At 44.0% G+C, this 12,238-nt stretch overlaps 1 protein-coding gene across 6 annotated transcripts in view; it reads left to right on the forward strand.

Annotated features, from left to right (window-relative positions):
* The window catches only part of PACS2 (phosphofurin acidic cluster sorting protein 2), a 96,832-nt gene that overhangs the window by 14,861 nt on the left and 69,733 nt on the right, over positions 1–12,238 (forward strand). For all 6 annotated transcript variants that reach the window (XM_025192634.1, XM_025192638.1, XM_025192640.1 and 3 more), the window contains exons 3-5: positions 2,949–3,038; positions 8,230–8,355; positions 11,354–11,516. In XM_025192634.1, the coding sequence (XP_025048419.1) occupies positions 2,949–3,038; positions 8,230–8,355; positions 11,354–11,516 (379 nt within the window). The remainder of the gene's footprint in view (positions 1–2,948; positions 3,039–8,229; positions 8,356–11,353; positions 11,517–12,238) is intronic.

Genomic DNA, 12,238 nt, shown 5'->3' on the forward strand with positions numbered 1-12,238 from the left:
GTGGCTTTTGTAGGAAAAAAGAGACCAATCGAGAAAATAAAATTAGCCACTATAAATAAAAATATCCATCTAATCTTAACTGCTCCTCCAGTGAAGGATAGCAAAAGGAATTGAGAACATCATAGGGAGGGATAGGAAGCTGCTTCTTGGGTATTTCTCAGCTACCATCTCCCCATGTGCACTCTTGCTAGAGCTTAATGGAATCTGGTGGTTGAGGAGCTATAGAGAGTTCAAATGCTATGTGGACAAGGTTCTTTGGGTGAATCTGGTATCTTTTATTAGACCAACTTAAATAGTTGGAAAAAAATTTCTTAGCAAGCTTTTGGGTTTAAAAACCCTTACTCAGGCTGAGGAAGCATCTGCAGTTGGTGTGTGCTCTTCCTGGATGGTACACACCAACTGCAGATGCTTCCTCAGCCTGACGAAGGGTTTTTAAACCCAAAAGTTTCCTAAGAAAATTTTTTCCAACTCTTTAAGTTGGTCTAATAAAAGATATCAGATTCACCCAAAGAACCTTGTCTGCCTATGCCCTTAGACCAACACGGCTACAACCTACACCCCTGTAACACTAGATGGAAGAAGTCTTGAAGTCTGTATTAGGTCTCTCCGGAGTACAGGGGCAAAATGCTTTGTGCTCGTCTTAGCCCTTGGAGCCAAGGGATTACTGAGCCTTTTCACACAGGGAGGGAGTTGTGGCTTGTGGAGACGGCTTCCAGGGCCATATAAAGGAACTCCAGAAGATGTGCAAATATGATATGCGTGGTCAGACCATTTGAGTTTCCTAGCCTCGCTAAGATTTGGTTCTTTATACTGTTTACTCTCTCAGATTATTGCCACTTAGAAACACTATGTATACACCCTTATGTGTATACCACATTTTAGGTTGGAAGGGCACAGGTCCCAGGGAAATTTAAGTATGTGAAACTGGATTACTGCAACGAAGATGGTTTTACGTCAGTCTTGTTCTGGTTATGACCACCTTCGTCCCTTCCCCCCCCCAAATTGCTGAGGCTTGATTACCTCCCTATTTCTAATTAATTAATCTTGTTAAGAAAGTGCTAATATCACCATTGTAACCAGTAGAAGCAAGGGCTGAAGGCAAATTAGTGTAATTTGCTTAGGGTCACAAAGGAAACTTGTGATGGAGAAGTGGTCTCCTAAGTCTTAGCCATTGGACAATCCTTTCCCAATCTTCTCTTGACTTTGACCTTGCATATCTCCTAATGTCACAAGGTCACCTGTAGAGGCCTAGAGCTATAGCTCACAAGCTGACTTTGTGTATTCCTTGTACTGTTACCTGATTTCCCCACCCAGGTTCATTATGCCATGTAATAGGCTAAAGGTGGGGCAGTATCTGGGCAGTTCCTCCATCAATAGTTTAAGTACATTTCAATCCTTCCCTATTAAAAGCCCCCTTGTACCTTGGGATATTAATATGGTGCTGACAAGGCTTTTGGACGGGTCACTTGATATGCATGAGCTCAAGTTTCTCTCAGTTGTTTTTTGAGGTTGGTCAAATTGCATTGCTGGATGCATTTACTCTCAGTCAAATGGCTTGCCCAGCTTTTTATATTAGAGATAAGGTGTTAAATATATCATAGGCCCTTCCAAAGGGTCTGAGGGAGCTTTGCCTTTTGTGAGTGCATCTGTTGGTCCTTCATTACAGAGCCACTGCACATTTTTACACATGCCTGGGGCGGGGTGGGGGTGGGGGTTGGGCATGCTTTAATTAGCGCGGCTCCAAGAACCACTCTAATTTAAGTGATGCAGCGTCTTGTGTGTCAGCGTCCCTGTGCTTCAAAATGGTGGCAGGGAAGCTTTAACTAAAGGTCATTCGATGAGCTTTAGTTAAAGTACCCGTCCCGCTATTTTGAAGCATGGGGATACTGATACACGAGATGCGGAGACTGGCTGCAGCATGCTAATTAGCACATTCCAGCGGACTTGACTAATCGAGTTTGCTCTGATGTGCTGTAATTACAGCACGTTGGAGCAACCTCCTAGCGTGTCTACAGGCACCCATTGTGTTGAAGCGTCATTAAAACAGCCTTGTCACTGTTAAGGCATTGACTGGCCAAAGTCAGTCTTGAGAGTTTGTCATAGTTGCTGGGATAACTGCATCTCTGCCCCTTACCTGGTGTCTGTGTCTGCTGAGTTGCACTCTCCCAGAGTTGCCATTTGCTGCCATTGTCCCACTTTTAGAGTTTTCCCTGAGCTACTGTGTCTGGTATCAAATGTTCTTACCCAAGAGATATGACGTATTTAGGGCCTTGTAGAATTTCCTTTCCTGGAGACTGCCCAGGAGTACATAGTGACAGAACTGTCTACTCAAACCAAAGTGTATAGAAAAGGGAAATTAAAGCAGTCTATATGCATGTCTACCTTGCCTAAAGCTGTATGATTTCTTGATGTTAAACTAGATAAGATAGATTTCTTTGGACAGAACCAATGGGCATTTGTTTCTTGGGTCTCCAAACAACAATATCAGGCTCTTCTCTTAAGTGAAGAGACACCCTGCTGTAACACTTTGCTTCTGGACAATGGCCCCTCTGGGCAAAACCACTTCTGAAGGCTCAGCAGAAGATCAAGCTGACATCCTCTGCACTCTGCTCCTCTATTCCTGCCTCCTATTATGAGTGTTTGAATAGGCATACATCCATGCACAGAGGGTCGGCTCCACTCCAGCAAGCTGTTTGCAGCTCAGCATAGAGCTCCTGTGAACTCTCTGCCCATGTTCTGTTTGGAGAACTACTGCCTGCCAAGAACAAATTTTCATTGGGAATGGCAGGGTTGGGGGAGGATCTCCCTTTTGTGGTCTCTCCCAACTTTGACGATTCACTATGTCCTAAGTTACAAAGCATTGGACACTAGAGTCCTGAAAAGGTGAAGGGAGCAGGATCAAACTGATGCCCAGAATTTCATCTGATGGATTTTCTCTTTCTATGTAGGGTTCTAAACGAATACTTCGGTCTCATGAAATTGTGCTGCCCCCGAGTGGACACGTGGAAACGGAACTTGCACTAACTTTTTCACTACAGGTAATGGAGATTTAAACCTCACGGCAGTTGCACTCATTTTAGAAAGCTTTGTTGCCTTTAAAGTCTCTGTGAACAATCTAAATCCTCTTCTGAAATGGCTATAAGTTGTTCTAGCAGACACCCTAATGGTTACCCTAATGCTTTTCATTATAGCTGCTGTCTCAGCCATTTGGACTGAAATGTTCTGTGCTGGAATTCTGCCTTAGCTTGAATGTTTTGGGGAAGTTTCATATTATAAATGATCCAGCAACTTCCAAGTGCTAGGTTGGCAAAATAGTTGTTTTTGAAACACTGGCACCTCCATGTTTTAGAGCAAAGCTATGAAAGTTGATGGAGTAGCCACAGGGTTGGAGCAGTGCTTTTTTTTTGCCATTTTGATGGAAATCTACAGAGACGCAGGCAAATTTATAAGCTTTTGAAAAACAGCATGTGTATGTCCAGTAGAACTTGTTGAAAGGCTAGCAGTTAAAGACTCAGACCGTTTCTTCTTCAGCAAGTGTGGTCCATCCTGAAAGTGCCCAGAGCAGTCTTTCGACTCAGCAGTATTAGTCCCTCTAGCAATCCTGCATGTTGTCATGCTTTGGGCATTGCAGTTTATACAGGACTTAAAGGACTTTTCTTGTCATTGCTTCTCCTGGTTGCTGATTAGGGAGAGAGTTTGGTCTAGGAACTAGGACAATGCCAGAAGGTGTTTCCGTGCTTTTCTTTCTGCTCTCCTTGCTGGCATTCAGGTAATGCAGAAGGAAAAAGGAGGAAACCACTTAACCTGAATGAACTGAAAGGGGGTTGATGGCAGAACAAGGCTAGAAGTGGTGGGGAACAAAGAGCACAGAAGAAAGAGGCATATTGGCAAAACCTTCACCAAGAACGCCCTTCTAGTTTGACCATAGTGGCCTCATTCCCACGTGCTTTTCCACGCTTATTTAGTCTCATCTTCTACTAGGTATGAGGGATCTTGTCTGTACCTTACCTACTGCTGAGGCACCCTTGGCAGTAAGAAGTGTTCCTTGGTGACCAGGAACATCTTGTGTGGAAGTGAAGCCTCTTGGCTAGGAGCCAGCAGGAGACCATGAAGTCCATTTCAGCTCTTCCACTGACTGTGGTGCATATAGCCCTAACCAGGAACCAAGTCTCCTAACTTGCACAGATATTAGTCTCCATACTGAATAAAAGGAGAGGTAGCTGAGAAGAATTTTTATGCTTGTGCAGTCAAGAACAGAAGTAGCTTCTGAATGGTCTTGGATGTTCAGGAAAATAAGAATTGTAGTAGGCACATGTAAGTGGGATCCTGTGATTTATTTCAGCATCTCTTGGCAGCTTTTACCACAACCCACAAATTAAGTGTGTTTGCTTACAAAAATGAAGCTCCTGTCTTTCCCATTAATGGGGAAACATTAGCTTGGCCACCATGCTGTTTGGCAAGATGCATTGCCTTATTAGAAGTACTAAAATAGGATCCTGATTCAGCACTTGTAGATGCACATGGCTATGGCAAATCAATATTAGCTCCTGTGTTTTTGCCAAGACTGAACAAATCCTGGCTTCCTGGGGTAGAGAGATTCCTAGGCCCTTGTTCTAATAGCAGCATGTGCAGAACCTTCCCAGGGAGAGCCACAGCAATCCCAGTGCAGGGGACCTCTGCACTTGCTCTGCTTAATGAGACTCCTGTGTTGCAGGCATCTGGGGTATTCACATTTAGGGGACACGTGAACGTTTTGGAAGTCTGTGAATTGTTTCACATGGTAAAGAAAGAGGTCTTAATCCAGTGGGGCCCGGAAATCAAATATGGCCCATATTTATTCCAAAATCAGTTAAAAGTTTCAAGTATGGACTATTGGATGGATGACAATGATAGTGGTACTATAAGTAGTTGCATGAGAGAAACTTGATGGCTTTCCAGTCAAACTGGGATAAGGAAATAAATGGAGATTCTAGATTTTTCCCTGTCCTGAACCCAGCCACATAAGGTGGGTTAGAGACTTAGTCTAGCTTCTAAATAAGCTTTCATTGCAATGTGATTGGAAGTAGCAACTCTGTTAGCAAGAGTTCCTTTCTTCCAAATGTATTGGGTAGATGTAGAGGACTAAAGTCTTGGCAGTAAGCCAAGATCTCCTGAGGAAAGGCTGTGACTGGGGGTGAAGCCAGACTCTCTCTCTCCTACCACGTGACACCAACAATAAATATTCTTGATGGATCTGGACAGGCATGTGGTTTTCTGGGACTTTCAGTTTCCTGGTGGTAGGAATTAGGGTTCAGTTTCCCTTCATTCTGCATTAATCCATGCCCTTGGAACAGAACTGCATTTAACATGACCATAACTTGCAATAAGAGTACTCACAACTGTCTTCTTCTTTGGACCTGAGCTTTCTTGCAACAGGTACCCCCAGATCATCTTGTGGATGTTTTGTAATATAGCCCCTCAGAGTACAGGCCAGGCTGTGCATGGACATCTCTGTTCTACAACCCATCAGGGTCCACTCCCATTGGAGTGACTGGGAATGCAGCCTGAGCCAAGGTGACAGAACTGCCCTTGACACTGTAAACTTTAAGGAAATGGAATTGGAGAAGCTAGCAAGTGTAATACATTGAGAACCTGTTGCTGAGACGAGGCCAAGTTTTCTCTGATTACAGGGAGGATTTGTGTTCTTACACAGTGATGCATGGGAAGCCTTTCTGGAATGGCCCAGTACGGTTTTAATGACACTGTCTCTTAATTGGATGATAGCTTGAAGATGCATCAAGCTCCTAACCATGGCCTTGCCCAAGCAATTTGGAAGCTAATGACCAAGATAGTTGAGATAAATTTGTAGGCTCAGGAGTGTTAGCCAACATGAAGCTTCTGACTAAGAGCACCTCTGATGTATGGCAGTGATTCTCAGCCAGGGTGCTAGGCACCCAGGGGTGCTGTGAAATCCTTTGAAGGTTGCATCAAGGTGAGCAGATAAGCAAAAAAGCACAGACTCAGGCTCAGTCCCTTCCTGGCTGTTCGCCAGCCCCTACAACCTGGCCCCTCTGCAAGGTAGGTAAGCATTATAATAAATATGTTTTGATGTGTTTTGTTTTTAAATGGGGTGTTGCTCAATTTACAAAAGTCATGGAGGAGTGCCTTGAATTTGTTGATCGGTTATTCTGCTAGCTCAAGTGGTAGGATCTGTGTAGTGGATGCAAAAGATCCAATGTTGCTGATGAGCAGAAAGCTAGGAAAGAGGGTGGGGTAGTGATACCACATACTGCAGTAGGTTTTCCTTTCCTTTTTGTTTAAATAAACCTCAGATTCCCACATATAAAATACTAAACCAAAATGAATCAAGATTGTGAGGTCCAGTACTCGGATCAAGAAAAGTCAGAACTATCTCTGCAACAAACTCAGCCTCCCTGTGCATTTGTATTATGATAGTCTCTTTGGTTATGTCCTTATACTATTTCTTCTCTGAGCCCCCTTGCCTCATACAGGTCATGAAACGGACCATGTTCACTGAATGAGCAGCTATTCAGTATTCTCCTTATTTAGTGTGTGACATTCTGCATCCTATTCAAGCTCTGCTCTGAAGTTAGAATTAGTATCCTCTTAAGCTTTTTGATGGTTATTGCTAATGCTGGGGAAATAGTCAAGTGCTGTGTGCTTGCTTTCACAACACGGCATGGAATGAAGGGGTTTCAAGTGTAGCATAGATAGGAACTGAGGCATGGGGATCAAGGCCAGAAGCATCCGCTAATTCTGGGTATGCAATTTGAGATGCATAGAACCTGACTCTCTCTCCCAGGGTGCTTAGCACTCCAGAATATTTCATGTTTTCGCAGCCCAGCTCCCATTTGACTTTAGTGGCAGCTGCAAGTGCCCAACAGTTCAGAAAACCACACACCCAGGAGTCAAGTCACATGCCCTGAACATAAGGAAAAACACAGCTAGTGGCCACCCGTAAAACCTGGTTTAAGTGACTTGTCCAGAACCACATGAGAAGTCTCGGGCAGAGGCATGATAAGAATCCAGTACCTCTCAGTACCCTTCAGCTGTCTTACTCATGATGCTATCCTTTCTCTTCCCACAATTCACTGCTCCATTCACTGCATACCTTCCAGCAGCCCATGAATCTGGGTCCTATAGTCAGGCTTCTTCACCACACAGGATTGATTTCTTTTATGTTATCTGGCACATTGAGGCAGCCTCCTGTGGAGAAAACAGTACCCCATCATGTCATTAGTCTCTATTATACACATAAGGGAGCCAATTTGGGATTGCATTGGGAAGACTGATTCCAATTCTGAGGGCTTGACTTTGCAAGTTGATGTTCCCTTACTATCCTCTTTGTGCAATCTTTATAAGGAAGTGATTTTCATGTGAACAGACTATTTTAAAACAGTTTATTTGGTCATTGGCAGAGTACTGATTTTAGAAAATGGAAAGCCTCCTTTGGCTGGAGAGCATGGCACTGCCTGGCCAACCAGTGAGCCATGGGGAGTTTAGGACCTTCTCGGGCTATCCTGGCTCCTGTGTAGTCGGCCTTTCAAAAAGTTACTGCAGGAATCTTCCATGGGCTGTACTTAGCCCAAAGTAAAGGTCAGGATGTTGCAGCAGGGACTTCAGGGTCCCCACTGGTTTCTGAAAACAAAACCCAAGTTTAGGAAGCTCAGTGTTGATTTTTTTATTTATTTATTTTTTTTAATCCTGCAGGAACTTTGCAGTCATACCTGCTCAGAGCAAACCAGTTTCTTCCAAGCATGTTTGCATTGGAGAGGCACCCAGGGCAATTCTTGAGGGAATCGTTGTAGTAACCATTCAGATCTTTGCATTTTGCTAGTAGGCCTCACCCAGGAAGGATGTGGGAAAACAAAACCCTTGTAAAAACATACTTAGAAAGCTGTGTCTGTAGATTTAATGGTTATTGCACATTCTCTTTCTCAGCATTGTGAAAACAGACTGGATGGCAAAAGGAAGGAGAATGTTTGAGTATCAGGGAAGAAACCCAGGGGTAGATTCTCAGTAGGAAGGGAAGGGTGCACAGGGGACTAGCAGCCACTTCTATTGTTAGAACCAAAGTTTGATTTAACTATAAACATCTTTAAAAACACTAGTGTTTAGAGAAGTAGTTAATCTCTAACATGAATCTGTTACTAGCAAAAAACTTAAGTAGCTCGGATCAAGTGTCAAGAAGCAGTAATAAATATCTTTCATACCGTGTTCTCACTGCAGTATCCTCACTTCTTGAAACGAGAGGGCAACAAGCTTCAGATCATGCTGCAAAGGAGGAAGCGATACAAAAACCGAACCATCCTAGGCTACAAGACTTTAGCAGTGGGCTCCATTAATATGGCTGAGGTACGTACCAGACACAACTCAAGTGTTCATCCTTATGCAGTTAGTCCAATAAAAAGATGTCACCCCAAAATATCCTTGTCACTCCTAAGGTTACCGGTCATCTTTAGGAGTTTCATTTTTCTCCAAGTGTATTATTGTTGGAGTTCAAAGTGTTAAGGGCAGTGATATACAGCACTAAATACTATCTATTCTCTTAAATTTATTTTGATAACCACAGTCCTATAACATTAGTTTATTACCTTATAACCTTTAAGACTGCAGATCAGCACCAATTAGTTTATCCAGATACAGAATTGTTTGCCTTACATTCAAAGCACATTTTAGCTGAAGAATTGAATAACTTACAATTGTGAGGGGCGGTGATGGACAAACACGAGCAGCAAAAACTGCAGTATACTTGATTCAGCTGAATGGACCTGTTTCTCTTTTTGGATGGTTCTTTGATATAAATAGCAGTCCTAGTTTTCTGTTTGTGTGGAGTAAGATTAAAACATCCAGCCCACCAAATCAAGCTTTCCAAAGGGAGGAGGTGCTAGGTGGCCTGTGCATTCCTAATTCTGCCCCTCTATTCTAGCCAAAGATGTGAAAATCCTATTAGGGACCATTGTGCATATGTGCAAACATAAGACCTTTAGTTAATTTTTTTCATGGTGTTTTTATTTTAATATGGCTTGAATAGTCATTGAAAATAAATGACCACAGTTATCTGGCTCTTAACTTTCCATCAGTAGTTGGGGTAGACTTATAGCATATCTGTTGAGCTTCAGCTAACTCTTAAATCCTAATTAATCTCTGCATCTGTGTACTTCTAAGTGCAGATAGCCTTGTAGAAGTGTGGCCTAATGGAAGGCTGCTGCGCTTCCCTTAGTATGGACATCTTCCAACAGACATCATTCCAGTAGAGAACTCTTATTAGGATGAGTTCTGTAACACTACTTTCATGCTAGGCTGTTGTGACTTCAAAACAAAGGATTTTTTATTAGTTAAATCTGCAACTGCCTTTTATTTTCTGAGAATTAAGCTTGCAGACAAACCTGTGATGCTTCTGTTTTTGAACTAGAATGCATTCTGAATTCTAACATTTTTAGCTGACTGCTTGTCCTGCAATACATTCAGTTCATTGTTAAGAACTGAAAATTAAATGCCACTACAGGAAAAAATGAGCAGCACTCAACCAGGTTAGTCAGCAAATATCTTAACAATAAGCATTCTCTGTTGAAATGTAATAGGTTTTCTCCCTTCATTTTTGTAACATCCAGTAGAGGATGGAATGTAAATATTAAATATCTATAACATTCTTGCTAATGTTTCGACCAAATTTTTCTTCTCTCCCTTAACTGGAACACTTAACAGACTGTATTCAAAAACACGGAAAAAAAACAACAAAAAAACCCCAGCCTTGCTGGTGCCCCTTGCCCCCCACCTACAGCCCTGCTCCCCCTGCCTGCTGGAGGGGGCCCCCAGCTGCCAAGGCTACAGACCCGGGTCCACACCCCTTGCCCCCACTCCCCCCTGCTGCGTGGGGGGAGGGGCAGCTCCCTGCTGCAGTGCACACTCCCAAGGGGGGCAGAGGGGATCTGTGCCCCCCAGATCTGTGCACAGAGCAGGCAGGTGTTGGGTCCTGCCCTGCTGCCCTCCCCCAGGGCCTCTACAGCCTGGCAGGCACAACCCAGTGTGGTAGGGCAGAGCAGGGCCATGTGGAGAAGCTGTTTGCCACTGTGAACTCCATGCTGCCCTAGCAATGTGCCTCCTGGCTTGAGGGGTGCAACCCTGTGCTGCTGCCCTCACTGAAGCCCTGCGTGCAGGAGGCGCGTTGCCAGGGCAGGGGGGAACTCCCAGCGGTGAGCAGCTTCTCTGCACGGCCCTGCAGTGCCCTGCTGTGCTGGGTCATGTCCGCCAGGCTGCAGAGGTCCTGGGGGAGGGCATCAGTCCTAGCGCTGCCCAGCTAGCTCCCTCCCTCTAGGACCCTCAATCCTGCGCTTCTCCCCGCTATTTACCTGCAGGAGATGCTCTCGGGCTGCCTGGGGCTATGTGCATGTAGATGCACATGGCTCCCCTTGACTCACTGCCCTCTTCCTGCTCCCTCCCAGGTCCCTGCAGGCTGGAACTCTGCCAGCCTGCAGGGTGCTCATTGCAAAACTGGAAAATCCGCGGGTTTCTCTGGTAAAACAAGAAATCCGCGTTTGCCTCCATCAAAAGGTAAAATCCTCTGTTTACTTCATATTTCCATGGGAAACAGAAAACCTGGATTCCTGGTGATAAGGGACAAGCCAGGGAGGCGCATAAGGAAGTTTTGGAGGCCTAGAATGAAAACTTGAAGAACAGGGTGAGAAGTCTGAGGGAGGTGTGATCTAACTATGCTGAAGGAAATGATGAAAGGAGGATGAGTATGGGGAAGAGCATTCCAATTAGCAGGACCATCAAGATGGCCTTGTGCTTATATTGTGGTCTCGTTACTTATCCTCATTAGCACCTGCTATTACATGCATGCTTGTTAGTTAGTTTTTTCTCATAGTTACTTGCAGAGTTTAAACTGTCAAGACAAGGAGTATCATTTTTGGAAAGCACCTGGTGAAGTTAATAAATAACTTGACCAGGAGCAGTTTGCTGCTGGCGGTTGCTGGAATTGGCTCATTTTATGTTGATACCGTCTTAATTGGGAATTTCCATGTTGAGAACTCGATTGCCAAAACCTAATACCTAATACAGTAGGGGTGATGTACTGAAGCTTGGTATTGGAGAATACATTTATCAGGGGTCCAACACACCTCAACAAATTTTCCTTTCCCTGCCATTCCTTGAGGTCATAGCCAAATTAAATTTGACTGTGCTGAGAGTTTCTGTCAATGGTCCTTTGAAACACAGTATTTGAGTCTTCTTGCATACTTGTAAATCCAGAACAGCTCTGTTTTTAAAGTAAACTTGAATTTTTTTCCATCTTTTTTTCCATTAGTTTTTATGCTGGATTTTAATCCAAGTGTGTGTACATTCCTTCTAGGTTATGCAGCACCCTACTGAAGGAGGTCAGGTTCTGAGCCTTTTCAGTAACATCAAGGAAGCTACAGCCAAAGTAGCAGAGATATGGATTTTCTCACTGTCCAGTCAGCCCATAGACCATGAAGACAGCGCTATGCAGGCCAGCCAAAAAATCAAGTCCACAGGTAAGGAGGGTATGCCTTCCTACTGGAATTCAGCCCCTTTCCACCTTCTACACCATTTTTTCCTTCTAACAGTTCCAACTTCTACCTTAGTCCTTCCCTGAAGGACCCCTAGGAAAACTGTATTTTTGTAATATAAATGAGAGGGAAGACTTGGATCAGACCTGCCATGCTCCTGCCAACAACACCTTGTTCCCTTTGCTGTCATGTTAAATGCCCTTCACTCTTTTGGTCTTTGGGATGAGGACTGCTGGGTTTTGTTTGTAAAGCACTGGCTATAGTGAATCCCAGCTTCTGTGTGTGATCTGTGAGCACAGCAGAAACAATAATGGGCAACTTCTTGTATTTTTGTGCTAACCAAAATACAGACTTCAAGGACAACAAGGAAAGAGGAACAAAACGTGACCAGTCTTCTTTTAAATGGTGGTATAGCCTGGAGAAGGTTTAACAGAGCAGATGGCCAGAGAAAAGAGAGCCCAAGTCGAGCACCTTGGGAGAGTCAGCTTTTTCTGCTCTTCCATATTCACAAAGAGTGCAAATCCTCACCTATCCAGGCTTTTGAGACCTTGGTCACCTCTGGTCTGAGTCTGTTCTTATGTGGCACGAGAGTAGATCTCTTTCCCCAAGGCAAGCATGTAAATTTTGAACACATGGATAACAGGCTTTGGTAGGCTTTTGTAACTGGGGGTAACTTGCATAGTTCTGTACCCTGAAAGTTATTTTTC

The sequence above is a fragment of the Alligator sinensis genome, unplaced genomic scaffold (assembly GCF_000455745.1).
Source record: "Alligator sinensis unplaced genomic scaffold, ASM45574v1 scaffold647_1, whole genome shotgun sequence".
NCBI classification, from domain to species: Eukaryota; Metazoa; Chordata; order Crocodylia; family Alligatoridae; genus Alligator; species Alligator sinensis.